Source organism: Galeopterus variegatus, unplaced genomic scaffold (genome assembly GCF_000696425.1).
Source record: "Galeopterus variegatus unplaced genomic scaffold, G_variegatus-3.0.2 Scaffold1013, whole genome shotgun sequence".
Lineage (NCBI taxonomy): Eukaryota > Metazoa > Chordata > Mammalia > Dermoptera > Cynocephalidae > Galeopterus > Galeopterus variegatus.
The window spans coordinates 338121-359126 of record NW_007727124.1 but is presented as its reverse complement, the minus strand read 5'-3'; the positions used below and the strand labels follow the sequence as shown (position 1 = coordinate 359126).

Here is a 21006-nt window from a genome sequence, read left to right as displayed (position 1 = left end):
AAAAAAAAAAAAAAAAAAAAAAAAAAAAAAAAAAGAAAAAAAGGATTTATCTCTGTTGGATTCAGAGTTGTATTTATCTGTTAAATCTGGCTTGTTAATTTCATTATCAATATAATCTTTTTTATCTGTTGTTCTGACTTTTTTTTTTTTTTTTTTTTTTTAAAGATGACCGGTAAGGGGATCTTAACCCCTCACTTGGTGTTGTCAGCACCACGCTCACCCAGTGAGTTACCAGCCATCCCTATATGGGATTGGAACCCATGGCCTTGGTGTTATCAGCACCACACTCACCCGAGTGAGCTACGGGCCAGCCCCTGTCCTGATGTTTTAAATTTTTGAGGGAATTGTGTTAAAATTCTTCCATGATTATGATTTTCTTAAATTCTCCTTGTATTTCCAGTTTTGTTTTTTTGTGTGTATATTTTGATACTATGTTATTTGGTATATTGTTTGTATCTTTGTGATTGTGTCTTTTAATGGTGACATAATTTTTATCGTATTAAATATTTTTTGCCTTGAATTATTCTGTTACTGCTATTGCTATGCCTGCTATCTTTTTGTTTGCATGTGTCTTTGTAATAACTTTGCACATTCCTGTATTTAAAACATTTAGTTATGGTGCCTTTAAAGTTGTAGTGATATCAAAGAACACATTTGTATGAAAGAATGATGAAAGCTAGTGTAAGCTAGTAGTTATGATCCCTGTGGGTTTTTGTATTTTGGCAAATACTTTAGTTAACCCTTCATTTGTTATTCTGCAAATAATTTACTGAGTGCTTCCAGGAACTTTGAAGGAGGAAGGTGAGGAAAGCTGTGTTGGATAGGGTGGTCAGGGAAGGCCTTCTCTGATAAGGTGGACGTTTGAGCTGCGATCTGGTAAAGCTAACCCAGGAGAAGAGCATTGCAGGCAGAAGGAGCCAGAAGCCCAAAAGCTCAAAGGAAAAATTGAAGTGTACTTGAGGAACAGAAAAAAAAGAAAACCAAGTGTCTGGATCTTAAAGATTAAAGATGGAGAGGGAGGCAGGGCCCAGTTCATGTAAGGTCTTGTAGGTTATGTTAAGAAATGTGAATTTGTTCTAAGTTTATGGGAAGCCATGAGAAGGTTTCAAGCAGGGTATGACATGATCAGAAAAATATTTTTGTAGTCCTTTTCTAAATTGAAGTATAGTTCACATATAGTGAAATGCACAGAATTCAAGTACACAGTTGGATGAGTTTTCATGATTGCATATACCCATACAACCTAAACGCTAATTAAGATATAAAATATTTCTTTCACCCCAGAAAGAAATTCTTCATTCCTCCTCCTGATCAATTTCCACCACCAGCGCCCCCAACTATTATTCTCATTTCTTTCATTATAGATTAATTTTTTTGAGAACTTTATATAACTGGAATCATTCAGTATGTACTCTGTGTCTGGCTTCTTTTGCTTACCATATGATTTTGAGATTTGTGCCTGTTGGTGCTTGGATTAGGCATTTATTGGGTATACCACAATTTGTCCATTTTCCTGTTTCAGTTTTTGTAAACATTTTTGAAATGTCTTTTTGGCAAAAGGAGAATGGATTATAGATTCACTCATTCAGATATTTAATAAAGGAACACTAGTTGTTTACAAAGGGGAAAATATTTTGTTTGAAGTGAAGAATTTAGGAAGGATAGGGCTAAAGAACTATACAATTACTACCAGCATCTTAGGAATGTCTGTCTGTAGTGAAGCAGATGGAAAATGATTATGCCACCCTCCTCCCCACTTTTGAACCAGATGGGAAAAGTCTTGAGTGAGAGCACATACTGCAGTGTTTCTGAGATTCACATGCTGTGAGGATCATCAAATTATCGAGACGGTATCTCTTGCAGTATATGGCACATCTTTCAAGGGCCTTATTTATTAGTTTTTACTCCTTCCTCCTCAAGAATTGGCCACATCTTACATGATGTGGTGTTTGCAAACGTGGAACTTAGGATTCTAGGATGGCGTTCTAGGTCTTCCCTGGCATGAGAACTAAGACCTTTTAATAAGCATTTCAAGTGACTCTATGTTAAATAATTTTTATGTTTTTAATTAAGCAATTTTCTTTTTCAAATTATTTTTCTCTTAAGGCTTATTGCAAAATACAGAACATTAAAAGATCTTGTTTTTTGTCTTTGTCAAAAACTCAGACTTGCTTGTGTTATTGAACATGTATAAGTTTAAATCGGTGGCATATACTTCTCTAAAATTTTCTTTTCTCATACTGTTTATGGGAAAAAAAAACATTTATTTTCTAAGGTTTTTTTTTTTTTTGAAATTTTTCTTTTTCAGGGAAGTTAAGACACGTATTTTCTAATTTTTTTTTTTTTTTTTTTTTTAAAGATGACTGGTAAGAGGATCTTAACCCTTGACTGAGTGTTGTCAGCACCATGCTCTCTCAAGTGAGCTAACCGGCCACCCCTATACAGGGATCTGAACCCATAGCCTTAGTGTTAGCACCACACTCTCCCAAGTGAGCCACGGGCCGGCACCCTAAGTTTAAATTTGAGCATTTACTTTTTATAATGAGGCTGTTTTGATGGGATAAAAATTTTAAATTAGATCATCACATACTGTACATAAATACTGATAGTCAACACTTAACAATTATGCTTCAATTAAAAAAAATAAAACAAAATTTTTAAATTGGATGAATGGATGACAGTTTTATTTTAGTCCCAGCATTACATTTATTTTTGTATTTGGTGTTGGTCCCATAGTATGGGAAAATACCTTTTCTCACAGATATATCGTAAATGGTAACAGATTTTTTTTAAAACAGTTCTCATTACCATCTCAGTATTCTTTCAATTTCAACTGATTTAAAACCTGAAGAGGATTTGTAGGACATTATGTTTCAAAGTTGAATTGACAGTTTCTAACAACTCTCATTTCCTTTTCGTAAATCTAAGTCACACAAGAAGAGTCCAAAACTTAATATTATCATGGGTCATTAGTTATACATTCCATTCACTTATTTATTGCGTCATGAGGAGAGTATGTCCCAGCAGACGGGCCTAGCCTTAGGTAGCATTTGCTTGAATGTGGCATAAATCTAAGTCACACAAGAAGAGTCCAAAACTTAATATTATCATGGGTCATTAGTTATACATTACATTCACTTATTTATTGCGTCATGAGGAGAGTATGTCCCAGCAGACGGGCCTAGCCTTAGGTAGCATTTGCTTGAATGTGGCATGTGTATACTTTAGTGTTGTTCTTTCTAGACAGAAGCAGAACTGAATTATTAAAAAATGCTTGGTACAGAGCTAAATCTTCCTAAACACGTTTATTGGAAGCTCAAATATATGCCCAAAGATGACAGGAAAAGCTCTTTCCAAGGGCTGCATGAAAAACAAATTACCTTGGCAGCACAAGTTAACTTACTGGTGGTTTCCTGCTTACCTCCCTCTCCACACCAAATTCTTTCTTTCTTTTCCCCTTCTGGTCACCCAGTTTTAGAGCAAAAGTTGAAAGAGAGTTTTGCTTTATCCCTTATGTGAGGATAAAGCAAAATACTAGTTTTTTCAAGGATCCTCAGCCTTCCAGGGGAGTGGCCACTGTTATTCTTAAGATCACTTGGGAGGTGGGAGAAGAATATACAGATTATGAAGTCCATAGGATGGAGAAGTGAAGATGGTGCTGGATGTGGACTCATCTTTACACATACCCTCCTCATGAGACACTTGGCAAACTGTAGAAGATGGGTGGCCACTGAGGAAATGGTATGGTGTGAGGACAGAATTGGAGCTCTGCTGAGAAGTATCTTACCTCTGATTCTATTTTTATTTGCAAATAGGAGATTTTTTTTTATTCCTATCTGCATCAAGGAAGAAGAAATGAGGTTTATTGATTTCTAAGAATATGTTCCTTGAATAACTGCTCAAGATTTTCTCAGATTTTCTAAAACTAATTGCAGACCAAATGGAGAAGGCTGAAGAAACAGACTTTACTCTTACTTTTTATAAGCTTTAAAAACAAAATAATAGTTGGATTCTGGGCCTCTCTTAAAGTAAAGACTCATTTATATCTTAAATGGTAGCAGGTAACTAATGATTACAAACATTAAATAGTGTGATTCAGGATGCTTATAAATGGTAGGGGGTTTTAGAATATTGTTAAGCTTAGTGATATTACGCACGATAACAGTAAGGAAAAAATGTTGTCTCAGATCCAGGATTTACGTATTTATCATTACATAGTGAGTCTTTCTCCCGGCTGAATCAAGTGAGTTTATCTCTGAGATGAGTGAACGAAAAGAACTAAGAGCTGAGGCATTTTTACTTTGTATGTCTGTTTTAACATTGAATACGAAGTTAGAACAAGATAAACAGAAATAACTTTGAGTCAACATTTTATTTTTATTAATTCTATTTTAAAACATTTTATTACCTCAGTAAAGGCATGTTGTGTATTTCTGCTTTTGGTTATGTAAATAATATCCTTTAGTGGTAGAGCAGAGGTTTGGAAATCAGGGAGCTGTTCTGGTCTCTTCTGTGTCATAGATTAACACTGTAAGGGGAAACATCTGGACCTGTTTTCTTATCTGTAAATCAGTGATCCACATTACCCAATAAGGGAAACTGCTGCAGGTGGTAAGTGAACCTTTGAAATGTGGCTAGTCTCAAGATGTGCAGATTTTAAAGACTTAGTAAAAAATACAAGAATGTAAACCCTAATTGCTAGATTGTTTATATTAATTACAAGTTAGGATAATAATATTTTGGATATATTGGATCGACAAAATATTTTATTAAATTAATTTCACCCATTTCTCTTTACAATTATAAACGTGGCTGCTAGAAAATTTTAAATTCCGTATGTGGCTCATGTTTTATTTCCATTGGATAGTGCTGTTCTAGACAGTGCTGTATTTCCTAAACTGACTCATGAAATATTAATAAGTGCTCAGTGAAACAGTTTGGAAGGAGGAGTGCTATCCAATAGAACTTTTTGCAGTGATATAAATATTCTATATTTGCACTGTCCAATGTAGTAGCTACTAGCCACTGGTGGCTGTTTGAGCACTTGAAATGTGACTTGTTATAAAATGTGGAAAATTGAAATATAGAAAAAAATAACTAATTTTAAGTTGTATTTCATTTTAGTTAATTTAACTTTAAATAGCCACATATGGCTAATATGTTGGGATAGTGCAGATCTAGAGGATTTTTGAGATTGTTTTATTCAAAGACTTATATACTTATGACTTGTTTACCATATTGCAAACTTGTTACTTAGTTTAATGAAGTTGGTGCAGTTTGTATTTATTATGAGTAATAATATCAGTAACAATAATATCATTTATTGAGTACCTACTATGTAGCAGGCACTGTGTAAAGTACCAGAGACATGATTTGTATAGTAAATGATCTTATACGCCCCTAACTTAACTGTTTTGTAATATGCTTAGTGCATTGTGAATCCCAAGACACTGTGTGGGCCCACTGCGTTTTTATCAAAGTTTGCTTTCTTTCCTTTCCTTTTTAGGACCTTTGTATGAAAGCCAGGCTTCATTGGAAAAGTCTAAAAAATGTGCTAAGAGGATGCTTCAAAGAGTTTGTGGAAAAATAAAATTCAAGGATAATATGAATCTTTCCATGAACTTTTTCAAGTATCTTGTTAAAGGATTTTTCTCTTAAAAGGAAAACCCATGGGCCGGCCCGGTGGCGCACTGCTACAGTGCGCCGCTTGGGAGCACAGCGGCGCTCCCGCCGAGGGTTCGGATCCCACGTACAGACCGGTTCTGCTCACTGGCTGAGCGAGGTGCGGGCGCAACACCGAGGGTTGCGATCCGTTGCCGGACACGAAAAAAGACAAAAAAAAAAAAAAAAAAAAAAAGGAAAACCCATGCTTTTTTAACAGATGACTGTGATGATGAATTTTTTTAAACTTTGGAAGTTTAACTTATGCTTTTGACTTTAAAAGGGATATGTACATATATACACACAGATTTACAAGTACTGCTATTACGTAATATTTATTTATTCCCTTTGTATTTGTGTATACATATATTTATAAGGACTAGTATCATGCAGAGTTATTTGTTAATTAATTTATTATTGCTTCACAGTGAAGAACTGAATGTCATCATGTCTGGAATCAAGCGAACAATCAAAGAAACTGACCCTGATTACGAGGATGTATCTGTGGCCCTTCCAAATAAACGGCATAAAGCAATTGAGAATTCAGGTAGAAATTGACCTGCCTTAGAAAATGATTTGTTTCTTTGTTCACATATGCCTCCACTTTAAGATTTATGCGAGCTAAAATGAAATGAGTTTCCACTGTTGTGTATAATTTGAAGTGTTTAGTAGTATAATGACATAAAGAGGTGGAAGAAGATCTGGCAGGAACATGGTTAGGTAGACAGTGAAAGCATCAATAATGAGAAAGACTACGAGTTTTAGCTATCATTATGTGTTAGGTATAATCATAAATTCTACGTGTACTACAATGTGGCATAATGTGAAATGATTATAGGTAGTACATGGATTAAGGTTTTTATTTTAATAGTTACATGTTATTTTAATGTGTATAGAAGAAAGAATGATCTCATCAAACTTGTAGTTTCATGGCTATTATTGCTTAGGGTAAAGCTAAAATTATTTTAAAATATTATTTAATTGTGTTAAATGTTTCCCATGGTTCTCAATTGTGTTAGATATCTTGAAGGTGGTATATGAATGATGGAAATTTGGGAAACATTGATCTAGTTCAACCCTTGCACTTAGCTGATGGTGGGTAAATTAAGGTTCAGAGGCATTAAATTACTTGCCCAACATCATGTAATTAGTTGCAGAGCAAATCATCAACTATGTGTACACAGTTACACAGAACATATTATGCAATCTAAAAAAATTGCTAAATTTGCATTTTAAAACAAGTTATCACTGAAATGTATTAATTATTTTATCTGCATAAGTTAATACTTTTAGCAGAGTAAAGAAGGCATTAAAGCCATAGCTAAAACGTTGCAGCTCCACAAAGATTAGGATCTCTAGAGTTTAAGTGATGAAGAAAAGTCATGTCTCTGTAAGAGCCATCAAGTCATCTAGACCTCCCAAATGTCTATGTGGAAGGAAAATGATCAAATCTTATCCCAAATTATGAAAACATTTCACTGCAACTTCCCCCCTTCATTCAGTTGTAATTTTATTAATGAGGAAATGTCGTTTTCTTTCAATAACAAGCCAAATAAATGTGAAAGTATCATGTAATTTAAACCCATTTCTCTAAAGCTTCACATGGTATAACTTTTTAAATTTTTTAAATAAAAAGAAGAATATGGAAAATTTATTGTTTTAGTAACACTGTAACTTTAAATTTAATGTACGTTCCGAAGAACCCCCATTCAGGCAGGGGCAATTTGTTTGTTATTGAGTGGCATTTTGCTATTCTTTTTCTTGGTGTCCATACTCTACCTAATCCTAATCTTTTTTTTCCCAGAATTTTTCTCAAAGTAGATTTGGTGGGATGCTTCCCTTTGCTTATATTATAAGCAATATATTTTTAAAATGTATTTTGTTTTGTGTTTTATGTCTGTTTTTACTTGTTCCACAAAAAAGGGAATTTAAAAGTGTTTCTTTCTGAGGAGTTTATGATAAAATAGTCCTCAGTGATTGTGGTGTCTATCAGCACTTACTAAAAGTATCTGCTTGATATACATAAGATTTATATATGCCTTTTGTGTGTGTGTGTGTGTGTGTGTGTGTGTGTGTGTGTGTGTGTGTGTGTGTATGTATAAACTAGTATTACTAGGAAATATTCTTTTCCTTAACTATGAGAAATATCAGTCATTTGCCTCTATACAGACATATCCACAAGAATGCTTGTATCATTAATTTTATTTTTTTTGTTTGTTTTTAATTTTTATTGAATCACAATTGATTATACATATTTTGGGGTTGAACATTGAGATATGTTGATCAAATCAATATTACTAGCATATATATTGTTACAAATGGTTATTCTTTGTGCCCCTTGTCCAATCCTTCCCCATCCCCCTTTTACTCCCCCTCTCTCCCTCTAATCACCATAGATTTCTTCTCTCCTTCTGAAAGAATAATGATTACTCCGTTGATTACTCCCAGATGATCTGTCCAATACTGAGAGGTGTGATCAGGTCCCCCAATACTATCATACAGCAGATGTATCTTCAGTCACTATGAAATGGGCTCTGTGGAGACAGACATCCTCTTCCTTTCTTTATCTCTGCTGGTGACCCTCCTTGTGTCAACTCACTCCAGTGGCTGGTGGACCATCTGCGTGGTGGTTGTGGCATCAGCCACCTTCACGGTAGCCATGGTTGTCATGGTGGCTGTGGTGGGCCACCCACATGGAGGAGATGTTTTTGATCTGCTCTGTGGTACTGGCAGTGTGCCTGGTTGTGGAGAGTGTACGATCCCTGGTTCCCTGCCCTGGGACCCCGAGTGGGTCCCGAGGCACTGGCATGGTGTGCCTGGTAGAGGGAGGGAGGTCCAGTCCCCTCCTCCTTGATCCAGATCTCCAGGCAGGCCCCAAGGTGCTGGCAAGGTGTGCCCGGTTGTGAGAGGGTCCGGTCCCCAGATCCATACCCCACGTCCCAGAGTGGGCCCCAAGGTGCTGGCGCAGTGTGCCTGAGTGGGCCCCAAGGTGCTGGTGCAGTGTGCCTGGTTGTGGGAGGTGGGTCTGGTCCCCTTCTCCATGCCCTGGGTCCCAGCGTGAGCCCTGAGGCAGTGGTGCGGTGTGCCTGGTTGTTGGTGGGGGGGTCCAGTCCCCTTCTCCATTCCTCAGGTCCCTAGGCAGGACCCAAGGTGCTGGTGAGGTGTGCCTGGTTGTGGGAGGGAGGTTTGGTCCCCTTCTCCACGCCCCAGGTCCCAGGGAAGGCCCTGAGGTGCTGGCATGGGGTGCTTGGTTGTGGTAGGTGGGTCCGGTCCCCTTCTCCATGCCCCAGGTCCCAGCATGGGGTCCAAGGTGCTGGCACTGTGTGCCTGGATATGGAAGGGAGGTTCAGTCCCCTTCTCCATGCCCCGGCCCCAGGGCAGGGCCCTGATGTGCTGTCATGGTGTGCCTGCTTGTAGGAAACAGGTCCAGTCCCAGAGGTGCTGGCAGTGTGAGCGGTTGTGGGTGAGGGTCCTGCCCCTGGCTCCATACCTCATGTCCCCTGGTGGGCCCCAAGGCATTTGTGGTGTGCCTGGGCTGGAACTAAATTTTTGTCCTTTGCTTGCTTCTAACCGGGGGAGCTTCTTGTGGGAACCAGTGCTTTAGCTGTGTGGTTGAGGTAAATTGCTGCTTTGCTGCTGTTTCCCTAGGGAAGGCTTTTTGTGCAGCTCAGTATTTAATGGTTGACCTTATAGGTACTTCCGGCTCTCCAGATACTCGGTGCACCTGGGTTGTGTAGAAACTCTGATCTGGGCCTGAGTTTTTTCATTGAACTGCACCCCATGCAATTCTGCATTCCCGACTAGTCTCCTCTGAGTGGTCCTGTACTGATTGGGGGTGGATCGGCTGTCCTTGCTTTGTCCCAGTGTTCCCCTGATGGGCCCATCTCCCCCACCACCCGTGCTCCCAACACTTCCCATGGGAAAGGCCCTGTGCTGGTCCTTTGCGATGACTCACCGACCTCTGAATGGCTCCCCTTTTTCAGCTGTTCTGGCTCCTCACTCCTGTGTGCGTCCACGGGAACCCTATTAGTGGTCTTGCTGTCCTGGGTGCCACCAAAGTCCTCTTCTCCCCTTTCGCCTCCAAGTAACTCCATCTAAAGGGCACAGCTGCGGCTTCTGCCAGCTCCTGCTCCATGTGCTCCAGCATTAAAGCAGCTGCAGCCCAAAACACTGAGAGCAGTTTTTTCTTTCTCTCATCATGGTTTCTTCCACCTTCATGAGTTCCATAGGTCTCTCCTCCTCTTCCCCTAAGCTCCAGCGGCCCCAGGTTGGCTGATGTTACATTTTCATAGTTGTAAATTGGTTGATTTGTGGGAGGGATGCTGGGGACCGTTTATTCCACCATCTTGACCGGAAGTCATCATTACTGATTTTAAATGGCCAATCTAATGGCATATTTTATGGGGAGAAAATGACACAGGCATTGTCAAAGGGCCATAATATTCTCTGTAATTTCTCATATACTCCAAAGCATGAGTGCTGTTTTTTCATATTATAAACATAGGATTATTTTTGCAAAATCTTTGGTTGTTTTTTCTTTTGTTCTCGTATCAAGTCATATTCCATATTTTGATATTTTTAACTCTTTTGAGTTGCATATTGCTTTGAGTAGTCATCATCTGAATTATATTGCCTTCAGAGGCATTTTCTTTCCTTTTGAATTCTTTTTTTGCTCGTTCCTTTTGGAAGTTGTGATCATAAACCGCTGAGTTGCTTGCTAGGCACTTCTCTGCAGAATGAAACTTCTGCCTTATGAACCACGCTAGTGTCACAGACTACCTTTCCCTCCAGCTAACTCTTTCTTTCTCTTTGGGGCAATGGTTTTTCAGAGGTAACCAAATATTTCTCTCAGAATCTTCATGGGTATTTTTTTTTTCTTTTGGGGGATTTTATTTTGAAATAATTTTAAACAGAAAAATTGCAGAGACCATCCATGTCTTATCCAGAGTAACTCACTAATTTTTTACATTTTGCCTCATTTCGTTTATCATTCTTCTCCCTGCCCTCATGGGCAGGTACATGTACATGCATACATGCATGCATATAGATAAACACATTATTTTTCTTTGTAGATCATTGAAGAAAATAAATTGGCCACCTGTAAACAATTTTGTGTATTTCCTAAAGACATTCTCTTATACAACCACAGTACAATTATCAAAAGCATGAAATTTTAACATTGTCACATTATGTTATGGAATCTGTGGTCCATGTTCAAGTTTTATCAGTTGTCTAGTATCCTATTTTATAGCTAATTTTTCTCTCCAGGAGTTAATTCAGGTCACACACGGCATTTAGTTGTCATATGTCTTTAGTCTCTTTCAATCTCCTCAGTCTTTCCTTGTCTTTTTTTTTTTTTTTTTTTTTTTTTCTTTCCATCTCCCCCGTCTTTCCTTTTCTTTTTTTTTTTTTTTTTCTTTCCATCTCCCCCGTCTTTCCTTTTCTTTTTTTTTTTTTTTTTCTTTCCATCTCCCCCGTCTTTCCTTTTCTTTTTTTTTTTTTTTTTCTTTCCATCTCCCCCGTCTTTCCTTTTTTTTTTTTTTTTTTTTTTTTTTTTTGGTGAGGGTGATTCTGGCTCGTAAGGGGACCCAAACTGTTTACCTTGGTGTTAATCAAAACCATGATCTAACCAACTGAGCTAAGCAGCCAGCCCTCCTTGTCTTTCTTGACTTTAATATTTGAATAATACAGGCTAGTTATTTTGTAGAATGTCCTTCAGTTTGGGTTTGTCTGATGTTTCCTTCTGAGTAGATTCAGCATTTTTGGCAGGAATACCACAGAGTGATGTTGTGGTCTTCTTAGTGTATCATATCAGAAAGCACATGAATTCACTTTGCTTTAATATTAGTGATTTTATTTTTTCATTGCTTGATTGAGGTGATATCCACTAGATTTCTCCACTTATTTCTTAGGTTTCTTTTTGTTGCTTGCTGGCTAAATCAAGACAGCCACTGGTTAATTACGCCTTGGATGTATTTTATGTTCTTTGTGCAGCTCGAGATGCTGCTGTGCAGAAGATTGAGACTATTATCAAGGAACAGTTTGCTCTTGAAATGAAGAATAAAGAACATGAAATTGAAGTTATTGACCAGGTATAATGATGATAAATTCGAAAAAACACCAGAGCTATTGAAAAAAAATATGTTGAGATAGAGTCATGGTTTGCTTTTGCCGTATTGCTGTTGTGTTAAAAGTAGTTTTCTTATATGGAGGGAAAATATTATTTTTTAAAAAGTGAAATTGCAGAGAAGATTTTTAAAAATCTGAAATTTCATCCCAAAAGGTAATTCCTTTTTTTTTTTTTAATTCCTTTTTGCTCTTGTGCTCAATATCTTTGTGTATATTTCTTAATATACATATAAATATACATATTTATGCATATTTATCTATCTGTATAACCTTGCAACACTTTTTTGTCACTATTTTAGGTCTTTGCCAATCTGATAGGTGGTAAATGTCATTTTTATTCGTTTTTCTTTGATTATTAGAAAAGATGAGCTCTTTTTTTTTTTGTCATGATGTATTACTTATTTTTTGAATCATGAGTATATCTCTTTTGGATTGCCATGTTTTAAAATAATAAGTTACCATTTGTTTTTAGCGACTGATTGAAGCAAGAAGGATGATGGATAAACTTCGTGCCTGCATTGTAGCAAACTACTATGCTTCTGCGGGTCTTCTAAAAGTTTCTGAGGTAAAGTATTCTTCATATTCAGTCATTTTCCAGCCACCCAAATTTGTTGTCTGAAGGGAGGTAATGTCAACGTGTAATCCCTGCTTTTGAAACATTTCTTATACTGACCTTTAGAATTCAAGAAGCCTAGCCTACCTTCCTGGGAATATACATAGACTTATTAGGCATTATGTTCAACCGTAGTCCTTGAGTCATACCTCTCTGCATCATTAATCCTAAGTAACATATTTTCCTTTTTGCTTAATCCTTCTCCTACTAATTATTAGCATTATGCTAGGCTTTGCAGATACAAAGATGAGTGAGACCCCATTACAGCGTGCCCCAGTTTCTCATTTGATTATGGTCTGCTTTGGAGTAAATTATAGATGGTTGTATTTTCTCTCACTTTTACTCTAATGAACAGCAATTTTTAGTGTCAGAAGATTTAAAGGGCATTCTTTGTAATCATAATACTTAAGAGAATGGTTTCCTAATATTATTTAATAATCAATCCATATTGAAATTTCCCCAGTTGTCCTCAGAGTCTTTTTTTTTTTGAAAGATGACTGGTCAGGGGATCTTAATCCTTGACTTGGTGTTGTCAGCACCACGCTCTCCCAAGTGAGCTAACCGGCCATCCATATATAGGGAATCAAACTCATGGCCTTGGTGTCATCAGCACCACATTCTCCCAAGTGAGCCACGGGCTAGCCCCTATCCCCATAGTCTTTTAAAGCTGTTTTTTTCAAACAAGGTTATGGGTGGATCCAACCTTGATCCAATCAAAGTTATGGGTTGCATTTGGTTGTTTTGTTTCTCTAGTTTCTTTTTAATCTACAGCAGTCCTCCCACCTTTCTTCCTCCATGATACTTTTTGAAGAGACCAGGCCATTTATCTCATGGAATAATGAATAGAACAGGATAGAGCAGAATCAACATTTTGGATTTTTTTTCCCTTGGGTTATTTCTTCATCCCCTCTGTTTCCTGTAAAGTGGAAATCAAGTCTAAAGGCCTGACTAGATTCAGGTTAAATATTTTTGGCAAGAATTCTTCATAGATGATACTGTGTACTTCGTGGTGTATCACATTGGCTGGCACATAATATCAGGTTGTCCTGCTAGTGGTACTAAATTTGACCACTTGTTTAATTTGATTACCACTAGATCGCTATAATTATAAAGGAAAGTTTTTTCCTAATTTTGCTTTTGATAAACAAATGGAAAATAAGTATCTCATTCTTTTATCCTAGTAATCTGTCAAAATTCAGGCATGGGGATAGGACTGAACTGAAACAGAAGCATTTCTTCTTGTTTGACATTTTTGATAATTTTAGCATAACTTTTGTTTGGGTTTTTTAAATTTCTTTTTTGTAAGTTTTTGCAGTTAGAATTATTCTCAGGTAATTCTCTTGGATAGTACTGGCTCAGTGGGAATGGGGGAATGGCTGGAGGGTGACCTCTAGGGGTACCTGTCATGTTTAGGCTCTTGTGTTATCTGTTGTACCTGTTATTGGTGCTACCCCTAACATTGTCTTCTAGAAGCTAGAACATTATTTGAGTTTAATCTTAGATGTTAGACAGTAAAAACTCTTTTACTACAAGAGTTTCCTTGATACACATTAGAATCTGTATTTGTTTTCTAGGGCTACCATAACAAATTACCACAAACTTGCTGGCTTAAAACAGCAGGGATTTATTAACTCAGAATTATGGAGGCTAGAAATCCAAAATTATGGTGTCAGCAGGGCGATGCTCCCTTTGGAGGCTTGGGGAAGAATTCTGGCCTCTTCCTAGCTTCTGGTGGTTGCTGCTGATCCTTAGTATCCCTTGGCTTACAGCTGCATCACTCTTATTTCTGCCTCTATCTTCACATGGGTATTTTTCCCTCTGTGTATGTCTTCTGTGTATTTCTCTGTGTCCAAAGACACTAGTCGTTGGATTAGGCCTTTCCTAATCTGGTATGACTTTGTCTTAACTTGATTACATCTGCAAAGACCCGATTTCTGAATAAAGTCAGATTTACAGATTCTGGGTGGACATGAATTTTGGTGGCACTCTGTTCAACCCAGCACAGATTCTAATGTCATCTGGTATATGGCTCACTATTGGATTCAACAAGATGGACATCACAGGCTAGCATCTGCATGACACACGACTATAGGTGGCAACTCTGTTTGAAATGCTACTTATTCATTTAATATTTTGTTGCCTTTTTCTTTTTTTTTTTAAAAAACCATTAGCAGTTCTGATCTGTGCTATTTGATGGTCTAGAAATGTACTGATTTTATCCTGTTATTTTCTGATTAGTATTTATTCAAAGATATTTAGGCAGGTTTTTGTCTATTGTGATCAGTCATTCAGTTATTTTTAGTTTACAGTAACAAAACACATTTATACCTCTGAAAAACCTTTGTTATTGAAATTCAACAACTTTGTTGCTTTAACTCTAAAGCACTAGTCTCTGGCTCCTTTTTTCTCACTAAAACAATTATTTTAATAACACAGTTTTTGAAAGCTAGGCTTCCTACAGCATATCACACTATAACAGAACATGCTGTATTATGTATGCAGGTAACTAAGATATAGAAAAATACCCTAGGCTTCTTTATTGGACTGAAGGCAAACTACATTGGTATTGATCATTTTAAAACATTCTGTATTACGTTTTACTCCTATGTGTGGTCCATCTTATGTATATGCTTTTTAAAATTTTTGTATTTCTTACAGGGGTATTTTATCTAGGGCCATTAATGTGTTTATGTAAAGCAATATGAAACTTAATTTTTTAAAGTCAAATCTTATTTTTGGGGTGGGCGGAAGGTGGAGAAGAGGTGGACTAATGGGTACAAAACTATGCTCTCTACCCTAAGTGAATCATTGTGCAGTATATGCATATTGAAACAACACATTGTACCCCACAATTATGTACAAGTAAACGTTAAAATTAAGGAAAAAAAAGATTAAAAAATGTTTATGTTCCATACGTTACTATATATTTATCTTTATTTCTCATTTACCTTCAGAAGATCTCTAGCTTTTAATGTTAGAACCTTTGCATAATTATTTATCATTCTAGTTTTTGTTTTGTGGGTTAAGGAGTATGGACTTTATTTTATGGGTGTGGGGATATTTCAAAGGATTTTAAGCATGACCCTGTAATAGATAAGGGTTTTGGAGAGGTCAAATTTTTGCCTCCTATGGTAGATTTGATTAAAAGTTTGTTCACTTGCTTTGCTTTCATGTTTTGTAGGGATCAAAGACATGTGATACAATGGTTTTTAATCATCCTGCTATCAAGAAGTTTTTGGAATCACCGTCTAGGTCATCATCTCCTGCCAATCAAAGATCAGAAACACCATCAGCCAATCATTCAGAAAGTGACTCTTTATCTCAACACAATGACTTCTTATCTGACAAAGATAATAGCAGTAATATGGACATAGAGGAAAGACTCTCAAACAACATGGAACAGAGACCAAGCCGAAATACTGGAAGGGTACAGTAGGATGGATGGGAGGGAGCTAAAGGAGAAAGGAACTAGTGTATTAAGTGTGCATGTATTATTTCATTTGACTTTCACAGGAACTCTCGGAAATAGGTTGCTTTCCTTTTAAAATGGGGAAACAGTCTTGATGAGGTTGAAGTTATATTTGCCTGAAAGTATCAGAACTGAGAATTAAACTTAAGTCTTTCTAATTTTAGAGCTTAGGGCTCCTATGTATAGCACAGTTCCTGGATGCCATTCACTTAGATATGAAAGAAACCTTTGGGAGTTGGCAATTCTGTGATGACCTATCCCAAGGTCTTTCCACTCTGTCATGTTTATTCTCTCAAGAGCAATGGCTCTTAAGCAGTTTCCTATGTGAAATTTTGTATTCTAAGATGCTTTAGTAGGTGAAGGAAATGTGACAAATAATAAATAGAACTGAAAACTATCTATTGCTCTTGATCCTGCCAACTGGTTATATAATATTTGGCTGTAGAGTCATTATTGGATTAGACTGATTGTTTTTCTCAGCTATGTGTTCTGTGATAGAAAATTTCAGGTCGCTTTCCACATACTTGGACATCAAGGATTTATTTTTGATAAAAATAAATTTTTATTTATTTTCCTGATTGTAAATTCTTATGTGTTCATTGTTGAAAATTGTAAAACACAGAAGAGTAAAAAAGAATAGAAAAGTCATTCATAATGCTGCTCTGCAAAAATCACAGCTTTTAATGTTTCCAGTATTATTTCTGGGCAAATATTACATATGTTTTTCTTTTTAATTAAAAAAATTAGGTCATACTAGTCATGGGATTTAGAAAGTTAATAACATCTTTTATATAATACATGGTCATTTATGTGTGTATTTATATTACAAACATTTAGCACTTTCTGTGTACTAGGCACTTTTCTAAGAACTCTATAAAACAATCATGTGAGGTAAGCACTATTATCCTTATTTTATAGATGAGGAGATTAAAACAGAGAAGTTAAGTAATTACCCAAGATTACACATTAGTAAATGGAAGAGCCAGGATTTGAAGCCTGGCAGTCTTTCTCTGTAGTCAAACTTTTAATTAACCATTGCATTTATATTATTACATCTCATTAAAAATTTTTGAGTCCTACAGAAGGTTGAAAAGAAAGTAAATTCCATTGACCCCTTTCTCCTTTCCCATTTGCCAGAGGTAACCATTATAATAGTTTCTTGTGCATCCTTACACATCGTATTTACATACGCAAAGTAGATGTATATGACTTTAAAAAACACGGAATTATACAAATTATAAAAATTATACTTTTTATATAAATTAATGCAATTTTTGTAGTAAATTATTTTTCATGTTTTGAGAGGTGTCACAAAGCCAGAGAATTTTGTAATTAAAAAAAATTCTTAGTTATTCCATTCATACCTTTTATAATTTTGTGATTTCTGTCCTATTGAAAATCATTCAAAATGAAAATGAGTATTGATTATGATTTCTTTCAGAACACTTCTAGTGTTACTGGCTCCCATAAAACAGAGCAGCGGAATGCTGATCTTGCAGGAGATGAGACTTCACGTCTTTTTGTAAAGAAAACAATAGTAGTGGGCAATGTGTCCAAGTGAGTATCTGGTTATCTCATTTTCGGTCATCATTTATGTTTGGCATTAATACTTTTATTATTATAGCATTATAGTAGGAAGAGTTCTCAGGGATTCTTTTTCCCAAGCTCTTAGTTGTTTCAAAAGTAAACTACACTCCAGAGGCTTTCTTAGGGTAATCTTGCTCATTAGTAAGCAGAGTCACAATTTGAATCTGTCTCCTGTTTTTCATTTGAATACTATTTCTCCTGAATTGCCTCTCTGTACAGTGCCATTTTGCCTTGCACAATATCCACAAATGTTAAGTAAGGGGAAGGTGTTCATTCCACAATGTCACTAGAGAGAAAGCAATATGGTGTAACCTCTTAAGCTTTTATGTGTAGTACGTAAAAGATGTTAATTATTAGGTATTTGAAAGCCAATGAGAACGGTAAATGCTTGGAATACGCCCTCAATTCTAACTTTCAAATCTTCATTTTTCTGCCACATATACGATCTTGAATCTGACATTTGTTTGTGATTGGCACTGCCAAAGCTGAAATCAGATCTTCCTGGGAACCTATTTACTATTCTTTGTTTTCTTTTTTGAAATGGAAAGCTTTAAGTGTGATGGTTTCTTTGACTTTTTTTTCCTTCAAAACCTAATTTTAGGTCTTTTTACTGACTCTATATGGTAAGCAAAAGAGGTTCGAATCTAAGAAGTCATTGGGACATGAGAACAAAATACATAAAAGTCTCATTTGCAGTCATACATTTTTTTTGGTACTTTGGCATAAATACTTCTATTATCTTAGCATTATATTAGGAAAAGGCCTCTGGAAATGTTTTTCCCCATGTCTTAATTGTTTCAAAAGTAAACCAGTGTTGGGCCGGCCCGGTGGCGCACTGGAGAGTGCGCCGCTTGGGAGTGTGGCAGCGCTCCCGCCGAGGGTTCGGGTCCCATGTGGAGACCGGTTCCCGCTCACTGGCTGAGCGGGGTGCAGGCACCACACCGAGGGTTGCGATTCTGTTGCCGGTCCCCGGTACGGGCGCGACACCGAGGGTTGCGATCCCGTTACCGGTCAGTAAAAAAGACAAAAAGGAAAAAAAAAAAAAGTAAACCAGTGTCCAGAGACTTGAGACTGTGTCTTACCATGTCTGTCAATCTTTGACTTACAAGACATGATCTCTTACACAAATGTATTTAATTGAGCATGTAAGTGTATATAAGTTTGGAGGAACTTTTGACTTCTTCTGACCTACTTTTATCATTAGGGATCTTAGGTAATTCCTAAAAATATTGATTTGGTTGCCTGAACTGAAATGTTTTTAATTTCTAACAAAAGGTTGCAGAGCAGGTCTTGAAGGCAGAATTCCTCTATGCTAAAGAGCTATCTCTTTGACAGTAGGACCCCATGCTGTCTTGTGGGAGTGTCATCATTTTTGTCAGTGTTTAGGGCTGGATAAAGACATTATAAATCTTCTCATAACATAGGAATGTTATGCTATGTAAAAATTTGGCCCAGATGTAAATATATGGAAGGGATTAAATTAAGCTGATGGAGAAAAATTGATCACAGTGGCCAAGATTTTAAACCGTAGCAGTTTTAACTAATTTCTTCGTGAAGCTTTATTTGCTGGATCACCTCCTTCATTAGGTGTATTTCTTCTATGCTCTCTTCTTGTAATTTTCATCATATTATATGGTATTTCCTGTTTTGATATTTTTTTCCCAAATCAGACTGGGTAGAAACTATGTCTTGTTTGGTTTTGTACCTTATAGTACTTGATGTTTAGTAAATATATGATTGATGAATAGGTATATTTATGAAAATTTATATTCAATTACTGAAAATAAAGGATTCAGTATAACAATAGTTATATAGGGGGAAATCAAATAGGAAAATAAAAACAAAACTTCCAAGCCCTGGTTAATGGGCCACTAATAACAAACAACAGGAAGTACATTAAAATCTTAGGATAATATAAAAGCAAAAATGCTTATGTAGTGGCATTTAAATAGAAGCATAAAATAAGAATAAGGCAGTTAGCCAGATATCTGTTTTATAGATTATTTTAGAGTTAGCATGCATTCAGCTAGCGGGGCTAATAGTCCATGTAAAGTATCAGAGTTAGGGTCTCAATGATGGTGTGAGAAGGTCAGCCCATAATTTCCAGGCCAAGCCTGGAAATCCAGTAGAACCACTAGGCCACAAGAAGATTGGGTCGTTGATTTTTTTTTTTTTTAAATCATTATGTCTAATATGTAGGTTTGAGGTTTTTTTTAAAAAGACCAGCTAGATTCAGATCCTCATACTGGCCAGTTACACCTCCCAAAAAAGACCAGCTAGAACCGAAATACTGGTTAACCATGGATTTAAGAAGAGAAGGAGTGATAACGTGAGAGTGTTCTAAAGTCATTATTGTTTTTCTAGAAGAGGCTAAAAATGTTGATTATTTTATACTTTGTTATGAATGTTAAAGTAGCTAAGATAGGGCCGGCCCGGTGGCGCACTGCGCTAGTGCACCGTTTGGGAAGCGGGGAGGCGCTCCCGCCGAGGGTTCGGATCCCACATATGGACCGGTTCCCGCTCACTGGCTGAGCGAGGTGCGGGGGCGGCGCCGGGGGTTGTGATCTCGTTGCCGGTCCTGGTCCGGTGCGGGGGCGACACTGAGGGTTGCGATCCGTTGCCGGACACGGAAAAAGACAAAAAGACAAAAAATAAATAAATAAATAAATAAAAGAACTCTTTCATTTAAAAAAAAAATAAAATAAAATAAAGTAGCTAAGATAATCACCAAAAGTATAGACATAGGGATTCAAACTTTCAAACTAGTAAGGGGGAAACATTGAATGAAAAAAAGGAAAAGCAGAAAAAAAAACCTGATTCCAAAAGAAGAATATCAAGAGTAGAAAGGATGTGAAGAAGTGAAAAAAGTACTGTAAAATAATTTAGTAACAACAAATCTAAATACACCAACAATCATAAAAATGTGTATATGGATTTAACTGTCTAGTGAAAGGTAGAAATTGTTGGATTGAGGTAAAATAATCTAAGATTCAGCTCTGTTGTTTATCAGAGACATCTAAGTACAGAAAAATTGAAGGTAAGCAAATAAAAAAAGATATACTGTGCATATAAGACACCAAAAGAAAACCAGTAGAGCTGGCCAGCTAACTCATTTGGTTAAAGTACAGTGTTGATAACACCATCAAGGTTGCAGATCCCCATACCAGCAAGCTGCTGCCAAAAAAAAAAGCAAACTAGACCAAAAGAATTGATAGAGGTAAAGACAGTTGCTAAGTAATGATAGAAGTTTCTATTCACCAATAAAACACAAAAATTTTAAACTTCTGTGCTCCTGACAATGTTGTCTTAAAATATCTAAACCAAAGATATTAAAATATCTAAACCAATTTCTCCTTATGACAGAATCATAAGGAGAAATTGCCAAATGCACTACCATACTGAGAGATTTTATATACCTCTCTCAGTAATTGATAAATCAAGGAAAATATGCATCAGAAGATAAACAATTTTAACATCAATTAACAAAGCTTGATCTAATGTACACATATAGAACATTACACCTAACAATTGAAACTTTTTTTTTTTT

At 36.5% G+C, this 21006-nt stretch overlaps 1 protein-coding gene across 1 annotated transcript in view; it reads left to right on the top strand.

Annotated features, from left to right (window-relative positions):
• The window catches only part of YEATS2 (YEATS domain containing 2), a 108470-nt gene that overhangs the window by 4698 nt on the left and 82766 nt on the right, over positions 1-21006 (top strand). Inside the window, exons 2-6 of the mRNA XM_008574212.1 lie at positions 6090-6208; positions 11656-11753; positions 12263-12355; positions 15585-15830; positions 17314-17429. Coding sequence (XP_008572434.1) covers positions 6109-6208; positions 11656-11753; positions 12263-12355; positions 15585-15830; positions 17314-17429 — 653 coding nt within the window. The 5' untranslated portion in view covers positions 6090-6108. The remainder of the gene's footprint in view (positions 1-6089; positions 6209-11655; positions 11754-12262; positions 12356-15584; positions 15831-17313; positions 17430-21006) is intronic.